The 22,395-nt window shown below is 45.1% G+C and overlaps 1 protein-coding gene across 5 annotated transcripts in view; it reads left to right on the forward strand.

Annotated features, from left to right (window-relative positions):
* LOC128684038 (uncharacterized) overlaps positions 1–22,395 on the forward strand; it is a 599,042-nt gene that overhangs the window by 70,889 nt on the left and 505,758 nt on the right. For all 5 annotated transcript variants that reach the window (XM_070091946.1, XM_070091943.1, XM_070091950.1 and 2 more), the window contains exon 3: positions 14,389–14,507. In XM_070091946.1, the coding sequence (XP_069948047.1) occupies positions 14,389–14,507 (119 nt within the window). The remainder of the gene's footprint in view (positions 1–14,388; positions 14,508–22,395) is intronic.

Consider the following 22,395-nt stretch of genomic DNA (forward strand, 5'->3'; position numbering starts at 1 on the left):
ACTCACTCACAATTCTCCCCAGACACTGGCCAGAAATCTAGGAGATAAAGTGGAGGTCTTGTCTTACTGTATGGGCCTGACGGAGGTCATCTACGGTACATCGAGGTGCCTCTACCAGATTTCCCTAGGTCTCAAATGTGAAGACACGTGGGGGGTGCCGTCTGCTGATCACGGCACGTCTTGTCCAGTTGGTGTCTGTCTTAAGAAGAACGAGCTGGTCTCTCTTCCAGACCCTCGTCTCTTCATTCAAACTAGGGCTGCGAGTTCTCCCTAGCTAGCTTATCCTAGTGTTTGCTTACATTATCAGCCTATTACTACCTATGTTAAGGTCTTAGGTCTACATTATTATTATCTACAGTTGCCTTAGTAAATCTAATATTAATATACTAACAGTAAAACTACCTACTCCTTCCCTGAAGGGTAAATCTATAAATAAATAAATGCCTACCATCCACACCACCCCCCCGGGGAGAGAAATGTGTTTGTTTGGGGAGAACGCTTTTTGTTTGGGTGAGTTTAAGGGCCACCCAGCTCACCCGTTCCATTACGGCCATGCCGGATCTGTCCTGTGGAACTTTAGGGACCAAATAAATTTCCACATCCTCCCGCCGGCGAAGGTAGGTGCTAAGTCTAAATCAAGTTCACCTTCCGCGAGCCCCCACGGCGGACCCTGGACACGAGTGCCGTCCGGCCACTCTCGTCGAGCAGACTCCAGTCTAACTTCAACCATCCAGTTTCCCCTGCGTGGACCTCTGGGGGTGTAAACTTGTTGGTTCCGGTGGTCTTAGCACCCTTTCCTTTAACTTTAACGTCTCTCATATGTCTAGCCTTGACTGAGCGGCTCCGTACTTTCCCACCCAGTGGCCCACATGCCTTGGTAGCCTTTCCTCCCACTGTTACGAGGTTCCCTAGATTTAATGGCAATCTATCTCCCTCTTTATGTACCCTGTAAAAGTGTTTTCCCAAGGTGGCCGAGTGTTCGTCACTCCCTACCTGGTTCAGCTTCCCTGGCGGTTCATCGTGTATACTGGTATTCATTATCACTACTCCCCCAGCTATCATGGGGACAGCTTCTCCTCTATCTGGCGTGGCAGGGAATTCAGGTGGAATCCTGCCGCCTATGATGTATCCTACTGGGGATCTGTATAAACCAATTCCTTCCCTAAACGTCCGTCGTGTAGACAGGAAGTCATCTATATGATTGGCTCCCACCAGGATACCTACATTTCTGACTGTGTCAGTGGTAATTCCCTGGTCTGCCAGCTTCACGTCAAGGTCTTTCAATCGCTTAGCTGCTGCAGCAAGACCTCTCGCTGTAATTGCCCTGGGTAATGTCTCTACCACCAAGGCTGTAATGTCTCTGCGATGTCCACCTAATTTGACTGTGACACCCACCACATCATAAGATTTGGGTGAGGCCTGACTTATAGCCCCTCCCAACATCATACTAACTTTCTTTGTGGCCTTCAACTTTAATTTAGCCACCAACTTCTTTGTTATCAAGGATACTTGTGCTCCTGGGTCAAAGAATAATCGGGTTGTTTTGGACCTGTGCCCACTCACAACCTTTGCCATGACTGTAGGTACGGCAGCACCTCCGTGATTCTCACTCGGATTAGAGACTTCACTCCCACTAATCAAGGTGGCTACCATTTCAGGCTCGGACTCACTTTCTATCTCTACCTGAGAGATAACCCTACTAGCTTGGGGTTCCCTTAAATTATTGGGACATAGTGCAGTATGGTGCTTACCTTTGCAACAGACTCGACACTCACTGAGCTGGGTGCCACAGTGTCTCGCAAAGTGTTCCCCACAACACTTGAAGCAGAATTTCAACTCCCTTAGTCTCTGTTGCCTACTGCTCAGTGTTATATACTCCGAGCAACTCGTGCTAGCATGTTCGCCTTCGCAGAACACGCATATTCTGGCATGAGTGCCTCTGAGGTTCTGCTTAGAGGTTCTTACCTTACACACCTCTTTACCATAACACTCCAACATTAGTCGTACGAGCTTTAGACTGATCTCTCGAGATCTTTGAGTGACTGTCTGGGTTTTTGTGGTGATGGTGGTGACTCCTCTCACACCTATACTCAAATGAGAAACGAGATCTCCCAACCCCTCAACGATTTGTTGTATCGTGAACCTATTCGTCTGATATTTTAAGTGTAACTCATGCACTGTAGTGCCAGCCAGTTTCCTCTGAATCACCTGACTGATGAACCATTCTGACTTACCCCAATCATGTAAATCTTTAAGACTATTCGTCAAACTCATAACTTCGATTCGGAACTTCTCTAGGCTCTGACGGTCATGGCGACAAGCCTCTAGATCCAACAACTGATAAAGTATAGCTACCTTTATCTCCTCAGCGTTGCCAAACGTGTCCTTTAATTGGTCTTTGGCATGTTGGTAATTGGTGTCGGTGGTTTGGTAATGCCGGACCAAGTCCAAGGCTTTACCCTTGAGCTGTGAACATAAATATTGTAATTTGACGGCATCTGACAAATCGTCTCTGTCATCTATCTGGGCTTTAAACTGATCCCAGAAAGCAGTGTACTCTGTTAAGGTTCTGTCGAACGTTGGTAAATTCAACTGGGGCAATCTGGGCAACACATTAACAGGCGTGCTGTTGTTCATGTTCCTTGAAACATTTGCTCCCCCTGCTGTACCGGCCTTCAAAGTCTTTATTAACTGCCTGCAGAGTCTTGTCTCTGCTTTACACTCTGCCCTTCGTTCGTCATAGTCCGTCCGTGCTACTTCGACTGTATATTCAGACTCGCCTGTAGTATAGGCCTCTGTCTCATAAAGGATAAATGATCTCTCAAAGGCCTCCAGTCTTTGCTCCAAAGGTTTCAGGCAACTCTCTAGTTCCTCCCAGTCTGTGTCCTGATCTTGCCTGACCGTACGACACTCCTCACATGCTTTGCTCAGGCGTCCCTTATAGGCTCCCATAGACCGCTTTAATTGACTTAGAGCTGGGACAGCTGGTACTACATCTTCACCTACCATAGTTGCGGTCTAGTTAAGATCACAGTACTAATTTGTACTTCAATTAGCCCACCCCAGAGCACGAACGGTATTAGGCAAGAATGAACGAGTCTCAAGGCTTCTCAACAAGCTTAACAATTCCCTTTGTTATATTGACTCTACTCTGACTTAAAATGTACACTGTTAGCTCTCAAATCCCAATCAAAATGTGTATCGGTGTGAAAGCTTAACCTAGCAATTTCCTGTACAATGCCAGCAAATAATTACAGGACTTAACCTAGTCTCAGGTACAATTCACAAATCCCACATTAAAATGAATCAAAGACAAAGAAAATCACACAATAAAAAGTGCAGTATACAAATTAAAATCACTTGGTTAACACAAATAAATTCAACAAATCAACTTGTGAAACAGTAAATGAATAATGTGTGTAAACAGCTTGACCTAGCTTACTTAGTCTAGCGTGGATGGTTGGATAAGGTAAATCCTAACCTAACTAGTGTGCTAGCTTAATTTAACCTAGCTTTAGAAATCCCTGTAAATAATAACTAGGTTAAATCTGTCCTAGCTACTATAACTGTTGTAAATATTGCACAAGCCTAGCCTAACTGTGGCTACCTTGCAAATCCACTGTAAATAATCAACACACAAGTCTCCTACTCTGGATTACTTGTAATCACTGTAAATAATTAAATTCACAAGCTTCTCTAGCCTACCTGGCCTGCCTGTAAATTACTGCAAATAACAACTTCTGTGTATAGTCAGCTTGGCCTAGCCTCTGTGTAACTCTGGGCCTAGGTGTGCTAACTTAACCTAACTCTGTTAAACTGGTTCCTAACTGTGGCGTTGCTATGATAGCTTAACCTAGCTATTCCACATCACGGTTTCGAAAGACCACTTTTTGTGAAAATTTGTGTGGACTGCCTCCAAGTGAGTCGCCTACCCTGGCAAACTCTGTTGACACCGAGCTCTGAGGTGGGTACCTCAGCCTCACAAGTGGCTTATAGGACAGATTTTCACAAATGATTGATGTTGCAAGAAACTCGCCTGCATGCACGTATAAAGGACTAACTTGGTGTTGCAGCATATATCCTGATCTTCAACTTCCCTAAGCTTAGCCTTAGCCCCTTTGGACTTCCCCTCAGAAACCACGTGCAACCGGGAGCCTTAATTCCTGCAATATTCAATAGTTATTAGTGACCTGCCTGCACCTCAGAAATCCCTATATCCAAGAGGGTATGTATCCCCTAGTATAACTATGCAGACACGGACACTAGCTTCCAGACTGCCAAGAGACACTGGTACTTACTGGGCATGCATTGCCAGCTGCAACACAGGCCCACAGATCAAACTCACTCACAATTCTTCCCAGACACTGGCCAGAAATCTAAGAGATAAAGTGGAGGTCTTGTCTTACTGTATGGGCCTGACGGAGGTCATCTATGGTACATAAAGGTGCCTCTACCAGATTTCCCTAGGTCTCAAATGTGAAGACACGTGGGGGGCGCCGTCTGCTGATCACGGCACGTCTTGTCCAGTTGGTGTCTGTCTTAAGAAGAACGAGCTGATCTCTCTTCCAGACCCTCGTCTCTTCGTTCAAACTAGGGCTGCCAGTTCTCCCTAGCTAACTTATCCTAGTGTTTGCCTACATTATCGGCCTATTACTACCTATGTTAAGGTCTTAGGTCTACATTATTATTATCTACATTATTATTATCTGCCTTAGTAAACCTAATATTAATATACTAACAGTAAAACTACCTACTCCTTCCCTGAAGGGTAAATCTATAAATAAATAAGTGCCTACCATCCATGCCACCCCCCCCCCCCCCGGGGAGAGAAATGTGTTTGTTTGGGGAGAACGCTTTTTGTTTGTGTGAGTTTAAGGGCCACCCAGCTCAGCCGTTCCATTACGGCCATGCCGAATCTGTCCTGTGGAACTTTAGGGACCAAATAAATTTCCACAAGATTCCTGAAATATTAATACTCTCTCTGCTCACACACTGAGGTCCAGGATAGATCCTCGGTACGGGTGGAAACATTATGATGTGTTTCCCTAAGGCACCTACTGTCAGTGTTCACATATCAGTAAAGTAAGTACCTGGGTGTTAGTCGACTAGTGTGGGTCGCATCCTCTGACAAAATTGACCTAATTTGCCCAAAATGCTCTGCATAACAAGCGGCTTTCTATATAGTAGCATGTCATTGATGTCAGCTAGGACCTTGTACATGTACTTGTAGAAATAGATTATTATTTATTATTATTATTGTTATTATTATTCAACTTTATTTGTAATGTGTGTTGATAATCATCCTGTCTCAATTCTTAGTTGATTGCTTGTATACCGTTTTCTCTCTCTTTTTTTAATTTACATTATTTAGGTTAGGTTTAGTTAGGTTTAGAATTGTGTATTAAAAAAATCAAGCAATTATAACCTCCCATAATGTCAATTAATGGGTAGTCACTGAACGGACGGTACGATAGTTACATTGTGGTGTCAGTCACACATCTGACTAATCACAATAATATGCTAACACGCTTAAGAGGATGGACTGTCACATTACAAAGCGCTCGCTTTGTGCCTACATAACTGCTGCTTATAATGCTCCAAGTGTGTATCGTGTGAGTGGTAGTACAGATATGATTATAGTGGTCACATGTGTACGTCAGAACCCACAAGCCACAGTTACTCCTTCATTAAGTTGTTAGTTATTTCATGTATTACAGTCTCATCGTATAGCCAATCTACTCTGTCTAATATATGAATACTATAATTTTTATTACTACCACTAACCATTAGTTGCTTAATAGGTTAGAATCTCCTCTGATATGCTCAATAATAACCCTCATGCAGAGACTCAGGAGATTATCTGTATTTCGACCTTCTGGGATCCTTCAGCAGAGGATCCCAGCTGGTGCAAAGTGTGGATACACTCAAGTTTTCGGATGTCTTACCATTAACAATGAAGTGACATAACATTTCCTGTAGGGTTTGTTTGGACGTCTCTAAATGGTTTGATGGACATTATAAAACATAATATTCTGGTGCGTGACACTGATCTCTCTCCACACTTTACATTTTATGTCATTGGCATCTACATAGGTCATTTCAAACATTTTTTTTTTTTACACTTGTGTTTGAGACAGCATACTCCTGAAGGCCTGTGTGAGAGGTGAATCAACACAATCTTAACCTGAATCCCCCCTTTTTTTCAGTTTGTATAACTGTATTTATCCTCACACACAGCTTGTTACATTCAGACTGTAGGCTGTTTAAAGCTAGGAATGAAGATAGGGAGACTAACAGCTTGTAGTTACATGTCCGTAGGCTGTTAAAGCTGTACTAAATAATAATGACATTACACTTACATGGTATATCAAAAAGTTTTGGCTTCATAACATTATCACACCTGATGGTGTATTTGATGGGCAAAATAGGCACAGCTGCAGGAATTAGGTGACAACAATCTTTCTTTGACAGTTCGTTGTGAAAACTCTGAAATGTGCTTCTACACTATATGATAGGTTGTGGACATGCCAGTAGTGTCCTGCTACACTCTTATATTAAGATAGTTACAACAAGGGAACACCCGCAGTGAGTTTAGCATATTATATAATATTGGGACAGTAGTTACTCTGTTAGTTAATTTTCCCATCATATTACGTCAGACTGAATTTCATTCATAATGTAATGAGATCTTATCATCAATTATTGGGAGACTAAGTAAGGGGATAAAGACGTCAGACATTATTTTACTAGGGTGTGGCACGAGGTGTGCAGGAAGCACATAAATATATACATCAACATACACACGTATCTAAATACAGTGGACCCCTGCCTTACAATATAATTTCATTCCAGAAGTATGTTCAGGTGCCGTTTCCGAATGAATTTGTTCCCATAAGGAATATTGTGAATTAGATTAGTTCGTTTCAGACCCCTAAAAATACACGTACAAAAGCACTTATGTAAATACTCTTACATAATTGGTCGCATTGGAAGCTGATCGTAAGGTGGAGCTCCACTGTACAGTGGAACCTCTACTTGCGAGCGTGTCCACGTGCAAGTTTTTCCAAATACGAGCAGTCGATGGGTTGATTGTTTGCTTCCATACGCGAGCAAAATTTTCATGAACGAATAGACCTCAAGGCAGGTTCCTTGACACTGGTGAGGGGCTCTTGCTCTTGATCTTGGGAATTGTATCTCATTTGTTTGTTGGACTATCTTATTGAAACTTGGGCAATGTATGATGGAAAGGTGCCTCTTAACGTACACCAAAAATGAAAGAAATCTAAGCATAAATAATGGAGTTCACTTCTCAGCAATTTGCCACCCCTTAGCGGTAATTTCAAATGGTTTTTATGGTTGTGTTCTCGTTTTTTTTTAGTCTCAATTGATAGAATGGAAGATATATTACAGAAATAGATATGATTTTGATTGCTTTCATGATGAAAAGTACCTTGAAATAGAGCTCAACCTAGGAGAAATGGTCCATTGCTTGGCTGTTTCAGAGCAAACAAAATGACGTCACTGTCCATTCCTATGTGCAGTCGTGAATGGGTTGACATTATTTATACAATTATTGCAGTAAGGAATAACAGTAAATCTTATATTTTTTGTGAATAAAAATTACAAATGTATTTATGTAATAATAATAATACATATAATAATAATAGTATAATATAAAACAATAATAATAATATAATATGTATAATAATACAGTGGACGCTTTACGATATTAATCAGTTCCAGAGAGCTCATCGTAAGCCGAAATTATCGTTAGCCGAATTAATCTTTCCCATAAGAAATAATGGAAATCAAATTAATCCGTTCCTGACACCCCAAAGTATGAAGAAAATTTTTTTTTACCACATGAAATATTAATTTTAATACACACAAACTGAAGTAGACATGCACAGTTACTACTCTACTAAGAATAGAATACATGACACTTACCTTTATTGAAGATCTGGTGATGATTGATGGGATGGGAGGAGGAGGGGAGTGTGTGGAAGTTATTGTTCAGAAGGGGAATCTCTTTCGATTAGGACTTGAGGTAGCAAGTCTTTTTCTGGGGTTACTTCCATTCTTCTTTTAATGCCACTAGGACCAGCTTGAGAGTCACTGGACCTCTGTCGCACAACAGATCTGTCCATAGAGCTCTGTACCTCCCGTTCCTTTAATACTTAACTAAAATGGGCCATAACATTGTCATTGTACGGGTTGCCAACACGGCTTGCAGTAGCTGTGTCAGGGTGATTTTCATCCATAAAGGTTTGCAATTCAACCCACTTTGCACACATTTCCTTAATTTCTTTTTTCAATTCCATACTAATTCTCACCCTTTTTACCACAGGGATGGCACTAGAAACTTTCTTGGGGTCCATGGTGACTTACTTTGCAGTTACAAGCACTAAAAACACTGGGATAATGTGAAATATACTGAATGTATGCGTAGATTCGACCGCACTGGCTGGCTTGTAAACACTGGCGCTGAGGCTGCACATGGGATGCATCCCAGACGAATCACGTAAGGAGAGTTTTTTATTGTGAGGCGAGGCAAAATTTTTGCATTCAAATGCTTCGTATGGCGGATTTAACGTAATGCGAAGCGTTCGTAAGGCCTGTAATACATATATAATAACAATGTACTACATATAATTATAAAAATAGATGGCTTCAAAAGGCCGTCACTAGATGGCAGTGTTTACCACAGCAAAGAGGGAGCAGTTGTGGCCGCCTCCACCTGTTACATAATAACATGTTTTATTCATTCTAGAGTATCATGTTTCTATGTTATTTATATTGTTTGTCATATTAGATGAACTGTGATAGATAAATAAGCCGTGTAGATGATATTAGCGAAATTATTCATGAAGTATTTTGCCCGGTCTGCAGACAAACTCAAGTCCACCGCCGACACCGCCCATACCACCACATGAATGACATATTTTATTCATTTTAGAGTATATATCAGGTTTCTACGTTATTTATATTGTTTATTATATCATATTAGATGAATTGAGATAGATAAATAAGCCATAGAGATGATATTAGCGAAATTATTGAAGTACAGAATTCCACCGGAACGGATTAATTGCATTTCAATTAATTTAAAGGAGGAAAATCGACTCTGCAGACGAGCAAATCCAGTTGTGAGCAAGGTCATGGAACTGATTAAACTCTCAAGTAGAGGTTCCACTGTATATATAATATATACTTGTGAAATATCACTGTTTACTTAACAGCGAGTAAACAAGCTTCAAGTGTCTCAGGAAATCTTAATAATTTGTTTGCAGACAAATCACAGAGTGAGTCACATGTGCTTATGACTCGTTCTGTGATAAGCTACAGTGACAGGTGTCAGGATGTAGTGATTGAAACTCACTGATCACTGCTTGAATTTTACTGTGGCTATATGTGGTTAATGTGAAATAACGAAGTAGGGGAGGGGTTGAGGATCAGGGACTTGGTGGGGAGGATATGGTGGTGACATGATAAGAGCGGTGTGACCACAGGGGATGGAAGTGACTGGTAGTGTGACCACAGGGGATGGAAGTGACTGGTAGTGTGTCCACAGGGGATGGAAGTGACTGGTAGTGTGACCACAGGGGATGGAAGTGACTGGTAGTGTGACCACAGGGGATGGAAGTGACTGGTAGTGTGACCACAGGGGACGGAAGTGACTGGTAGTGTGACCACAGGGGACGGAAGTGACTGGTAGTGACCACAGGGGATGCAAGTGACTGGTAGTGTGACCACAGGGGATGGAAGTGACTGGTAGTGTGACCACAGGGGATGGAAGTGACTGGTAGTGTGACCACAGGGGATGGAAGTGACTGGTAGTGTGACCACAGGGGATGGAAGTGACTGGTAGTGTGACCACAGGGGATGGAAGTGACTGGTAGTGTGACCACAGGGGACGGAAGTGACTGGTAGTGTGACCACAGGGGACGGAAGTGACTGGTAGTGACCACAGGGGATGGAAGTGACTGGTAGTGTGACCACAGGGGATGGAAGTGACTGGTAGTGTGACCACAGGGGATGGAAGTGACTGGTAGTGTGACCACAGGGGATGGAAGTGACTGGTAGTGTGACCACAGGGGATGGAAGTGACTGGTAGTGTGACCACAGGGGATGGAAGTGACTGGTAGTGACCACAGGGGATGGAAGTGACTGGTAGTATGACCACAGGGGATGGAAGTGACTGGTAGTGACCACAGGGGATGGAAGTGACTGGTAGTATGACCACAGGGGATGGAAGTTACTGGTAGTGTAACCACGGGGGATGAATAGAGGTTTGGTGTTGTGAACAGTGGAAAGGGGAGGGTTGGCGGTGTGAGCAGGAGTGGGGAGGGTTGGCGGTGTGAGCAGGAGTTGGAGGGGAAGAGGGTTGGCGGTGTGAGCAGGAGTTGGAGGGGAAGAGGGTTGGCGGTGTGAGCAGGAGTTGGAGGGGAAGAGGGTTGGCGGTGTGAGCAGGAGTTGGAGGGGAAGAGGGTTGGCGGTGTGAGCAGGAGTTGGAGGGGAAGAGGGTTGGCGGTGTGAGCAGGAGTTGGAGGGGAAGAGGGTTGGCGGTGTGAGCAGGAGTTGGGGAGTGTGAGCAGGAGTGGGGAGGGTTGGCGGTGTGAGCAGGAGTGGGGAGGGTTGGCGGTGTGAGCAGGAGTTGGAGGGGAAGAGGGTTGGCGGTGTGAGCAGGAGTTGGAGGGGAAGAGGGTTGGCGGTGTGAGCAGGAGTTGGAGGGGAAGAGGGTTGGCGGTGTGAGCAGGAGTGAGCAGGAGTTGGAGGGGAAGAGGGTTGGCGGTGTGAGGGAGTTGGAGGGGAAGAGGGTTGGCGGTGTGAGCAGGAGTTGGAGGGGAAGAGGTGAGCAGGAGTTGGAGGGGAAGAGGGTTGGCGGTGTGAGCAGGAGTTGGAGGGGAAGAGGGTTGGCGGTGTGAGCAGGAGTTGGAGGGGAAGAGGGTTGGCGGTGTGAGCAGGAGTTGGAGGGGAAGAGGGTTGGCGGTGTGAGCAGGAGTTGGAGGGGAGGGGAAGAGGGTTGGCGGTGTGAGTGGAGGGGAAGAGGGTTGGCGGTGTGAGCAGGAGTTGGAGGGGAAGAGGGTTGGCGGTGTGAGCAGGAGTTGGAGGGGAAGAGGGTTGGCGGTGTGAGCAGGAGTTGGAGGGGAAGAGGGTTGGCGGTGTGAGCAGGAGTTGGAGGGGAAGAGGGTTGGCGGTGTGAGCAGGAGTGGGGAGGGTTGGCGGTGTGAGCAGGAGTGGGGAGGGTTGGCGGTGTGAGCAGGAGTGGGGAGGGTTGGCGGTGTGAGCAGGAGTGGGGAGGGTTGGCGGTGTGAGCAGGAGTTGGAGGGGAAGAGGGTTGGCGGTGTGAGCTGCCGTAGGAAGGGGTCAGCAGTTGGATGGGGGGGGGGGAAGGGTTGGTGTAAGCAACAGTGGGATCAGATATAAGGGGATTGTGGTAAACAGATGTCTGGTGTCACTATGGTGACAGGTTTAGGTTCAGGCAAGAGTAATGAGCAGGTTTGGTAATAATAGTTGTCCTGTATGTCAATGTTTGAATGATGCAGGTGTTGAGCATGTTCTCTGTTCTCCACTTTGGATTTAATGTTTGTTCTTATCCAGAAAAGTGCAGTAATATTTAAATATTTGCTCAGCTACATAATCATTATTTGGTTTTGATCTCAAATTTTCTTTGAGAAGTACAGTACGTACTGAAGTGCTAGGGCTTGACAGAAAACTCCCCCTTTTTATTGATGCTTTCCTACTGATTAAACACCATCAACCCCAGTCATTTCAGCTCATTAAAATTTCCAAATTTGCTGAATGCACTTGAGCTATGCATCATGGTTGGTTAACCCTTTGACTGTCGCGGCCGTATATATACGTCTTACGAGGTACCGTGTTTGACGTATATATACTCATAAATTCTAGCGGCTTCAAATCAAGCAGGAGAAAGCTGGTAGGCCCACATGTGAGAGAATGGGTCTGTGTGATCAGTGTGCACCATATAAAAAAAATCCTGGAGCAGGCAGTGCATAATGAGAAAAAAAAAACTCCGACCGATTTTTTTAATTAAAATGGCGACTTTGTGGTCTATTTTCGTATAGTATTTATGGTTGTATTCTCGTTTTCTTGGTCTCATTTGATAGAATGGAAAACATATTATAGAAATAGAGGTGATTTTGATTGATTTTACTATAAAAAGAACCTAGAAATAGAGCTCAAAGTAGGGGAAATGTTTGATTTTTGCCAATGTTCAAAAGTAAACAAATGATGCCATTGTCCAATAAATGTCCAACTAGCCATTCTAATATGCAGTCATGAATGGGTTGATGTTATTTATACAATTATTATAGTATTGCAGTAGTCTGCATAATAGTAAGTCTTCTATATTTTGTTTGAATAAAAATTCAAAATAGAAAGCAAGAGTAATATCGGAGGGGCCTGGAGACATGACTGATGAGCAAAGAAAATGTTATTTTAGAGCCAGGGATGTCTGCATTGTTCATTCTGGACCTTATTTTGATGTCATATTTTTTAGTTTTCGTGAAATTGGCCAAATTGCAAACTTCTGACCACATTATTAGGTAGTTGAAATCGGTAAATGGGCAGTTTCTTGTACTCAATCAATAGAAAAAATGGAGTTCTAAAGAAATAGCTATGAGTTTGGGCGACTGGAACAATGGAATTAGCCGAAAATAGGGCTCAAAGTGGGCGAAATCGCCGATTTGTAAACAGTGCCGAGGTCGCTAACTTCGCGAGAGCATAATTCCGTCAGTTTTCCATCAAATTTCGTTTTTTTTTGGTGTCATTACAATCGGGAAAAGATTCTCTATCATTTCATAAGAAAAAATAATTTTTTTTTTTTTTAAATTTTGCGACACCAGGAGACACCTCAGGATTGGGGGTTGCGACAGTCAAAGGGTTAATTTTAACCGTTACATATCACTTGTGACAAAACAGCTAATTACTGTTTTTGATGTAAATAGTACAGTAATTCAGTGAAAAATGATGAAAACCATCCTAAGTATTCCACTGTGGTGTAGCATTACTAAGCATTTTGAGATAAAAGCAGATACAATATTTGTATGAAATTACTTTACCAAGTCAATTGTATCTTGCCTATTACAAATCAGTCCCTTGGCAGTCTTTTCTGAGATGCAAGATATATTGTAATTTCTCTTATGTAACTCCTAAGTAGATAATATTTACATAAATACCTGCTGTACTTTTAGTGCAGTGCTGCCCATTTACACCCCTGCCTTTATTTAAAACTATGAAAGCAATTTAATTGAAATAATCATGGGCCATGTTTTTTCCTGAATTTGGCTGTACTCATTCATTCTAATGAGGACATTAGAGCACTCCAGGATGATTTGAATAGACTGACGCAATGGTCAGAGAAGTGGCAGATGCAGTTTAATATTGACAAATGCAAAGTTCTAAATGTTGGACAGTTAAATAACCATGCCACGTATAAACTAAATAATGTAGATCTTAATACTACCGATTGCAAAAAGGATTTAAGAGTTCTGGTTAGCAGTAACCTAAAACCAAGACAACAGTGCATTAGTGTTCGGAATAAAGCTAACAGAATTCTTGGCTTCATATCTAGAAGTATAAATAATAGAAGTCCTCAGGTTGTTCTTCAACTCTGTATATCCTTGGCTAGGCCTCATTTAGACTATGCTGCTCAGTTCTGGTAACCGTATTACAGAATGGATATAAATGCTCTGGAAAACGCACAAAGGAGGATGACAAAGATGATCCCATGTATCAGAAATCTTTCCTATGAGGATAGACTGAGGGCCCTGAATCTGCACTCTCTCGAAAGGCATAGAATTAGGGGGGATATGATCGAGGTGTATAAATGGAAAACAGGAATAAATAAAGGGGATGTAAATAGTGTGCTGAAAATTTCCAGCCAAGACAGGACTCGCAGCAATGGTTTCAAGTTGGAAAAATTCAGATTCAGGAAGGATATAGGAAAGTACTGGTTTGGTAATAGAGTTGTGGATGAGTGGAACAAGCTCCCGAGTACAGTTATTGAGGCTAAAACGTTATGTAGTTTTAAAAATAGGTTAGATAAATACATGAGTGGGTGTGGGTGGGTGTGAGTTGGACCTGACTAGCTTGTGCTGCTGGGTCTGGTACAGTGCTCCATCCTTGAGTTGGGATGACCAGACTGGGTGGGTCATTGGGATAATCCGGGGGGGGGGGGACATGGACCTGCTCCGCATGGGTCAGTAGGCCTGTTGCAGTGTTCCTTCTTATGTTCTCATAGCAGATGTTCTGTATATTCAGTGTAAGACCAAATCAAATTAATTTGTGTATTTTTTGTTTCATCCTAATAAATTATGTTATTTATGAGTGGAGTGATGCAATATTAATGTGTTGTTGTTGTTGCAGCTGAAGAAGTGAGCTACAATGCTGTCACTCCTGACAGTGGTGTCCATGAGACCTTCAATGCACTCTCCCCTGAAGAACAGGAAAAACAGAGAGAAGAATGGAAGTCTGAACTAATCAAGGTACTGTATTCGCATAACTTACTGCTTCACCTGTCATACACTCGTGTTGCATTTATTTAAACAACGTATAAAATTTTCTTGCACTTTAGTTAATGCTTTAGCAAACAATGGCATCACATTGGCAACTATACTACCCGTAAATGTTGTGCTATCTTTGCCTTTCAGTAATAAAAATGTTAGGAGAGGACGTTGTATTAATGTGGGAGACAGTCTGATATCAATAATTTGTGTACAGTAGGGCCCCACTTATATGGCAGGTTAGGTTCCAGGCTACTGCCGTAAAGCAGAAATCGCCGTAAAGTGGAACACCCTTTTTTATCCACTTAAAAATTCATGTAAATAACTAGATAACAAGTTGACACTAACATATTAAGTTAGTTATAGAACTAGGCATTAAATACCAGTAAAAAAGTAAAATGCACATATAGTACAGTGGACCCCTGACCGTTCCTGAGAGCACATCGTAAGATGAAATGATCGTAGGTTGAATTAATTTTCCCCATAAGAAATAATGGAAACCAAATTAATCCATTCAAGACACACAAAAGTATGAGAAAAAATTTTTACCACATGAAATATACATTTTCCTACACATAAAAAGAAGGATATGTGCACAATAGTAGAGTAGTACATGCACAATATATATTGTGCATGTGCTACTCTACTAAATGACACTTACCTCTATTGAAGATGTAGCAATGACTGATGAGACACTGTGTCCTGGGAGTGCCTTTTCCTCCTGAGTAATGTAGGTCCTCTTTGGCATTTTCTTCCAGAACAGGCCTTATCACACTGTATGCCACTATGATTCTTAAATCTCTCAAACCAACCTTTTCTGGCCTAAAATTCACCAATATGGGCACTAGTTCCAGGCATTTTTTCCTGTTCACCTGGATGTTAGTCGACTGGTGTGGGTCGCATCCTGGGAGACGAGGTTAAGGACCCCAATGGAAATAAGTTAGTCCTCGATGACACACTTGACTTTCTTGGGTTATCCTGGGTGGCTAACCCTCTAGGGTTAATTGTTTCTTTGTCATGTAGGGGGTATCGGAATGAATAGGATATAAGTGGGGAATATGGGAGTAAGGGATTATGTAGGCAGGGGAGAGGCAGGCGAGGTGGTAGGAGTGAGATGATTAGCGGAGGTAGGTAGGTAATGACAGGTCAGTGGTGACCACCACGACACTCTCATTAACTCTACACTACTCACTAACATATGCCTCGCCCACTCTTCACTCATATATAAACATAATAACATATAAGAAAAAAGAATAAATAACGGGGACAGTGAATATTACTATTCTACTCACACGGTTTATTATTAAGTCTTTGTACAATAATATATTTGGGATCAGGAGAACATCATTGGTTTAGATAAATGGGATGGTATGTATAAGCAGTGAGACAGGGAACACAATCAACTTGACCAAAATGAATGTAACTTACAATATAGTACAGAGGACAGTTCACTACAGGAACTAAGCCACAGGTCCCAAGACCTACACAGCACGAGTACTGCGCCAAGCCAGTACTCTGCCCAATGCCTCCAACAGTCTCCTCCAGAGATTTCAGCAGCCTTCTCCCGAGCCCTGCACCCCAGCAGCAGCTCCGCTCGAAGTCTCTGCTCAGGAGCTCTGCACCCCAGCAGCAGCTCTGCTCGAATCTCTCTACTCAGCTCTTCCATGGGCTTTTATGGTGGTCCAAGCACCCTCCACAACCACATGTACGACCTGACGCCTAGGTCTGACGCTGTCAAGAACAAAAGACCTCGGACGTGGGCGTGGCTACAGACGTTTGCCAAGGCAAGGTGTGACCATATAATTGGATAAATTAGGTCTCCCCAGAGACCTCAGAAGCCCAGCTGAACTACATCACATCCCCCTTTCTCCCCCAATTTAAAATATCTGAGAACTAGAACAATTTGTCCTAGTTATTAGACTATTTTAATCCTAATCCCTTAAATCTATTACAATACAAAGACAAAATTATACATAATACAAAATTATTCAACTACATATATTTCCCTCAACCTTCTCATCTACCACAAGGCAGCATAATCAGTACACCTGGCAGTTGACCAGCATAACAGTTGCTCTCTGGTGCAAAGCCTCCTTACCCGTCATTTCTCCTTAAACCTAAATATCGGGCTCCAGTGCCTTCCCTACTTCTACTAGAAATGCACTAGCCAATGCTAGTCACCCTCGCACGTTAACCATTGGGCCAAACCTCTCTAGGCTTCTATGGCGTGGAAAACTGCTCCAACGGGTTGCATTCTTTCAAGTAACTGCAACTGGACCACTTCACGACCACCAAGGTCGCATTTTCGGCACACTTCACATGCACACTACAACATCTGAAAATCGAGACAGGGCAGGCATCGCAGCTAAGACCCTCCATTATCTTATGCCACTACTAGGATTCACTGGCCTCATAAAACAAGGCGGCCATAATCACTGGACCGTTTTCAAGGTCACCTTATTTCACACAGGTAACGCTAACACTTCTGGCAAGTCAAAGTAGGCTGGGGACATCTCACACTCTTAATTGTCTCTCATGGCTGGCAGGGCATCCCCGCATACCTGTCGCACAGGTCGACCAGCAAGGCAGGACACACCTCCATGCCGCCCTTGAAAGCAGGCTGGTCCCAGCAGCTGGAGTCCATCTCCGCGGCTCACGTCCTTCCACATATCCGAGGATGGCAACTCCTTCATAGTAGATTCTCCTGTCCTGGCACACCAGCCAGAATCCCTCACACACCACTGCAGCATCACCGCCATCTCCTCTTGAGCTAGGCAGCATCGCAGCATCACAGCACGGCCACAGCATATCCATCATCACAGCACGGCCGTATCACAGCAGCACATAGCACGGCTGTATCACAGCAGCACACAGCACGGCCACAGCATCGCTGCACGGCTACAGCATTGCAGCACGGTCCCAGCATCACAGCACGGCCGCAGCGTCTCAACATCACAGCACGGCTGCAGCATCTCAACATCACAGCAGCACACAGCACGGCCACAGCATTGCAGCACGGCTTCAGCTTCTCAGCACGGCCACAGCATAGCAGCACGGCTACAGCATCTCAGCAGCATCACAGCAGCCGACATCAGCAGTAGCAGGTTATGGTCAGTTGCTCGAGGTGAGGTGAGGTCACTTCAGGTCATCAACAGCAGGTGCGGTCACCCATCCCTGGCAACTGCGGGTAACTGGCGGTCCGTGGGTGATGGTCACAGAGGCTGGGTGACGCAGACAGACACCCACTACACTGGATGACAGACCAGGGCAGCAATACATCTACTGGGGCACATCAGCTGGGTGACTGGGCATATCAGCTGGGTGACTGGGCACATCAGGTGGACAGCAATCATAGGCAACTCTTCAATGGGTGACAGTTGTGGGTAAGTCTTCCAAGGCGGGCTGGGTGACTTCTCATTCCTCTGTAAATATTCAATTTCGGCCAGTAATTGCTTCCCACAAAAGTCTCACCCAAATACTGATATTCTCCACCATTTATCTCAAACCAATAACCAACTCCACCAAATATAATATTACACCCAAACAATTATTTAGACCCACCATCAAAAAAGGACAGTTAAGGTCACTAGGATTATATCATACAGATATTCACTTTAGATTTTACACACAAAAAAATAAGGCACATGGGACTGGTTCCTACTATAAAAATAATAAGAACTACCACCGCTTAGACACCATGTCATGTAGGGGGTATCGGAATGAATAGGATATAAGTGGGGAATATGGGAGTAAGGGATTACGTAGGCAGGGGGGAGGCGGGCGAGGTGGTAGGAGTGAGATGATTAGCGGAGGTAGGTAGGTAATGACAGGTCAGTGGTGACCACCACGACACACTCATTAACTCTACACTACTCACTAACATATGCCTCGCCCACTCTTCACTCATATATAAACATAATAACATATAAGAAAAAAGAATAAATAACGGGGACAGTGAATATTACTATTCTACTCAAACACGGTTTATTATTAAGTCTTTGTACAATAATATATTTGGGATCAGGAGAACATCATTGGTTTAGATAAATGGGATGGTATGTATAAGCAGCGAGACAGGGAACACAATCAACTTGACCAAAATGAATGTAACTTACAATATAGTACAGAGGACAGTTCACTACAGGAACTAAGCCACAGGTCCCAAGACCTACACAGCACGAGTACTGCGCCAAGCCAGTACTCTGCCCAATGCCTCCAACAGTCTCCTCCAGAGACTTCAGCAGCCTTCTCCCGAGCCCTGCACCCCAGCAGCAGCTCCGCTCGAAGTCTCTGCTCAGGAGCTCTGCACCCCAGCAGCAGCTCCGCTCGAATCTCTCTACTCAGCTCTTCCTTGGGCTTTTATGGTGGTCCAAGCACCCTCCACAACCACGTGTACGACCTGACGCCTAGGTCTGACGCCGTCAAGAACAAAAGACCTCAGACGTGGGCGTGGCTACAGACGTTTGCCAAGGCAAGGTGTGACCATATAATTGGATAAATTAGGTCTCCCCAGAGACCTCAGAAGCCCAGCTGAACTACATCACATCTTGGTATTCTCGATAAGCCACACCAACATCAGTCTCTCCACATCTTCGAGTAGTACAGCTGACCGTGGTGCAGAAGCAACTGACGGTGCTACAGCAGCAGCTGACCATGGTGCAGCAGCAGCTGACCATGGTGCAGCAGCAGCTGACCATGGTGCAGCAGCAGCTGACGGTGCTACAGCAGCAGCAGCTGACGGTGCTACAGCAGCAGCAGCTGACGGTGCTACAGCAGCAGCAGCAGCTGACGGTGCTACAGCAGCAGCAGCTGACGGTGCTACAGCAGCAGCAGCTGACGGTGCTACAGCAGCAGCAGCAGCTGACGGTGCTACAGCAGCAGCAGCTGACGGTGCTACAGCAGCAGCAGCAGCTGACGGTGCTACAGCAGCAGCAGCAGCTGACGGTGCTACAGCTGCAGCAGCTGACGGTGCTACAGCAGCAGCAGCTGACGGTGCTACAGCAGCAGCAGCTGATGGTGCTACAGCAGCAGCAGCAGATGGTGCTACAGCAGCAGCAGCTGATGGTGCTACAGCAGCAGCAGCTGATGGTGCTACAGCAGCAGCAGCTGATGGTGCTACAGCAGCAGCAGCTGATGGTGCTACAGCAGCAGCAGCTGATGGTGCTACAGCAGCAGCAGCTGATGGTGCTACAGCAGCAGCAGCTGATGGTGCTACAGCAGCAGCAGCTGATGGTGCTACAGCAGCAGCAGCTGATGGTGCTACAGCAGCAGCAGCTGATGGTGCTACAGCAGCAGCAGCTGATGGTGCTACAGCAGCAGCAGCTGATGGTGCTACAGCAGCAGCAGCAGCTGATGGTGCTACAGCAGCAGCAGCAGCTGATGGTGCTACAGCAGCAGCAGCTGATGGTGCTACAGCAGCAGCAGCAGCAGCAGCAGCAGCTGAGGGTGCTACAGCAGCAGCAGCAGCAGCTGAGGGTGCTACAGCAGCAGCAGCAGCAGCTGAGGGTGCTACAGCAGCAGCAGCAGCTGATGGTGCTACAGCAGCAGCAGCAGCTGATGGTGCTACAGCAACAGCAGCAGCTGATGGTGCTACAGCAACAGCAGCAGCTGATGGTGCTACAGCAACAGCAGCAGCTGATGGTGCTACAGCAACAGCAGCAGCTGATGGTGCTACAGCAGCAGCAGCAGCTGATGGTGCTACAGCAGCAGCAGCAGCTGATGGTGCTACAGCAGCAGCAGCAGCTGATGGTGCTACAGCAGCAGCAGCAGCAGCTGATGGTGCTACAGCAGCAGCAGCAGCAGCTGATGGTGCTACAGCAGCAGCAGCAGCAGCTGATGGTGCTACAGCAGCAGCAGCAGCAGCTGATGGTGCTACAGCAGCAGCAGCAGCAGCTGATGGTGCTACAGCAGCAGCAGCAGCTGATGGCGCTACAGCAGCAGCAGCAGCTGATGGCGCTACAGCAGCAGCAGCAGCTGATGGCGCTACAGCAGCAGCAGCAGCTGATGGCGCTACAGCAGCAGCAGCAGCAGCTGATGGCGCTACAGCAGCAGCAGCAGCAGCTGATGGTGCTACAGCAGCAGCTGATGGTGCTACAGCAGCAGCTGATGGTGCTACAGCAGCAGCTGATGGTGCTACAGCAGCAGCAGCAGCTGATGGTGCTACAGCAGCAGCAGCAGCTGATGGTGCTACAGCAGCAGCAGCAGCTGATGGTGCTACAGCAGCAGCAGCAGCTGATGGTGCTACAGCAGCAGCAGCAGCTGATGGTGCTACAGCAGCAGCAGCAGCTGATGGTGCTACAGCAGCAGCAGCAGCTGATGGTGCTACAGCAGCAGCAGCAGCTGACTGTGGTGCAGCAGCAGCTGATGGTGCTGCAGCAGCAGCTGATGGTGCTGCAGCAGCAGCTGATGGTGCTACAGCAGCAGCAGCAGCTGATGGTGCTACAGCAGCAGCAGCAGCTGATGGTGCTACAGCATCAGCAGCAGCTGACTGTGGTGCAGCAGCAGCTGATGGTGCTACAGCATCAGCAGCAGTTGACTGTGGTGCAACGGCAGCCGACTGTGGTACGATAGTATTTTAATAGTATTACTCACCCTTTTTACCACAGGGTTGGCACTAGAAGCTTTCTTTGGGCCCATGGTGGCTTATTTAGCAGTTAGAAGCACTAAAACCACTGGAATAATACAAAATGTTCTGAATGTGCGTGGGAGCGACCGCTCTGGCTTATAAACATTGTTACACTGAAGGCAGGCCAGCTGAGGCAAGCTCAGGCGGACAGACACATGGGGACGCGTATGAGACGAATGCTGTAGGTTGAGTTTTTCACCGTACGTCAGGGTCAAATTTATATGCTGAAATGCATCATAGGTCGGTTTTTACGTAGGTTGCGGACATCATACTTCGAGGGTCCACTGTACACTCATTACATGCCTTAAAATATTTGTAGTCTTAATATAGGGTGAGATGAGTAGTATTTATTGTAAGAAATGAAGTGTGGTATGTATGGTAGCCATCTAGGCTACCATATCAGGCCACCTCACCCACACATAATAATTCATGACATTCAGAGCTTTCCAGAGCGATAAAAAGCATATACAGTTCACTCATTACTTATCTTAAAATATTGGTAGTCTTAATGTAGGGTCAGGTGAGTAAACGAGATAAAACGAATAGATGAGAGAGAGAGAATGAGAGAGAGAGAATGAGAGAGAGAGAGAGAGAGAGAGAATGAGAGAAAGAGAGAGAGAATGAGAGAGAGAGAGAGAATGAGAGAGAGAGAGAGAGAGAGAGAGAGAGAGACAGAGAGAGAATGAGAGAGAGAGAGAGAGAGAGAAAGAGAGAATGAGAGAGAGAATGAGAGAGAGAGAGAGAGAGAGAGAATGAGAGAGAGAGAGAGAGAGAGAATGAGAGAGAGAGAGAATGAGAGAGAGAGAGAATGAGAGAGAGAGAGAATGAGGATGAGAATGAGTACATGAGAAAGGACAGGCCCGGAGTTACGTAAACAAGCCAGGTGCTTATATGCTAACGTCAGGTGTAGCAGACGAGGGCATAGTCACTGGTAGGCGGGATTCCCCAGTGGAAGTAGGTCCACTTACATACATCCCTGACGTTAGTATATAAGTGCCAGGCTCCTTGCTTCTGCTTCAGAATCTCCACGACTACGGTGCCCTTCGCACCTACTCCTAGGTTGAGGGACTGATTACCTCGTCTTCTGTATATAGTTCTACTGTATTAAAGTTATGTCCTGGAATTTGTATTGATAAAGCCACTGGATGGTGAAATGTCTACAATAAAGATACCCAGATGTTGCACATGTCTTAATTTCATCTTGTCGGTATTATATACCGTTCTTGCACAAGACTTTCAATGCTT

Source organism: Cherax quadricarinatus, chromosome 3 (assembly GCF_038502225.1).
Source record: "Cherax quadricarinatus isolate ZL_2023a chromosome 3, ASM3850222v1, whole genome shotgun sequence".
Lineage (NCBI taxonomy): Eukaryota > Metazoa > Arthropoda > Malacostraca > Decapoda > Parastacidae > Cherax > Cherax quadricarinatus.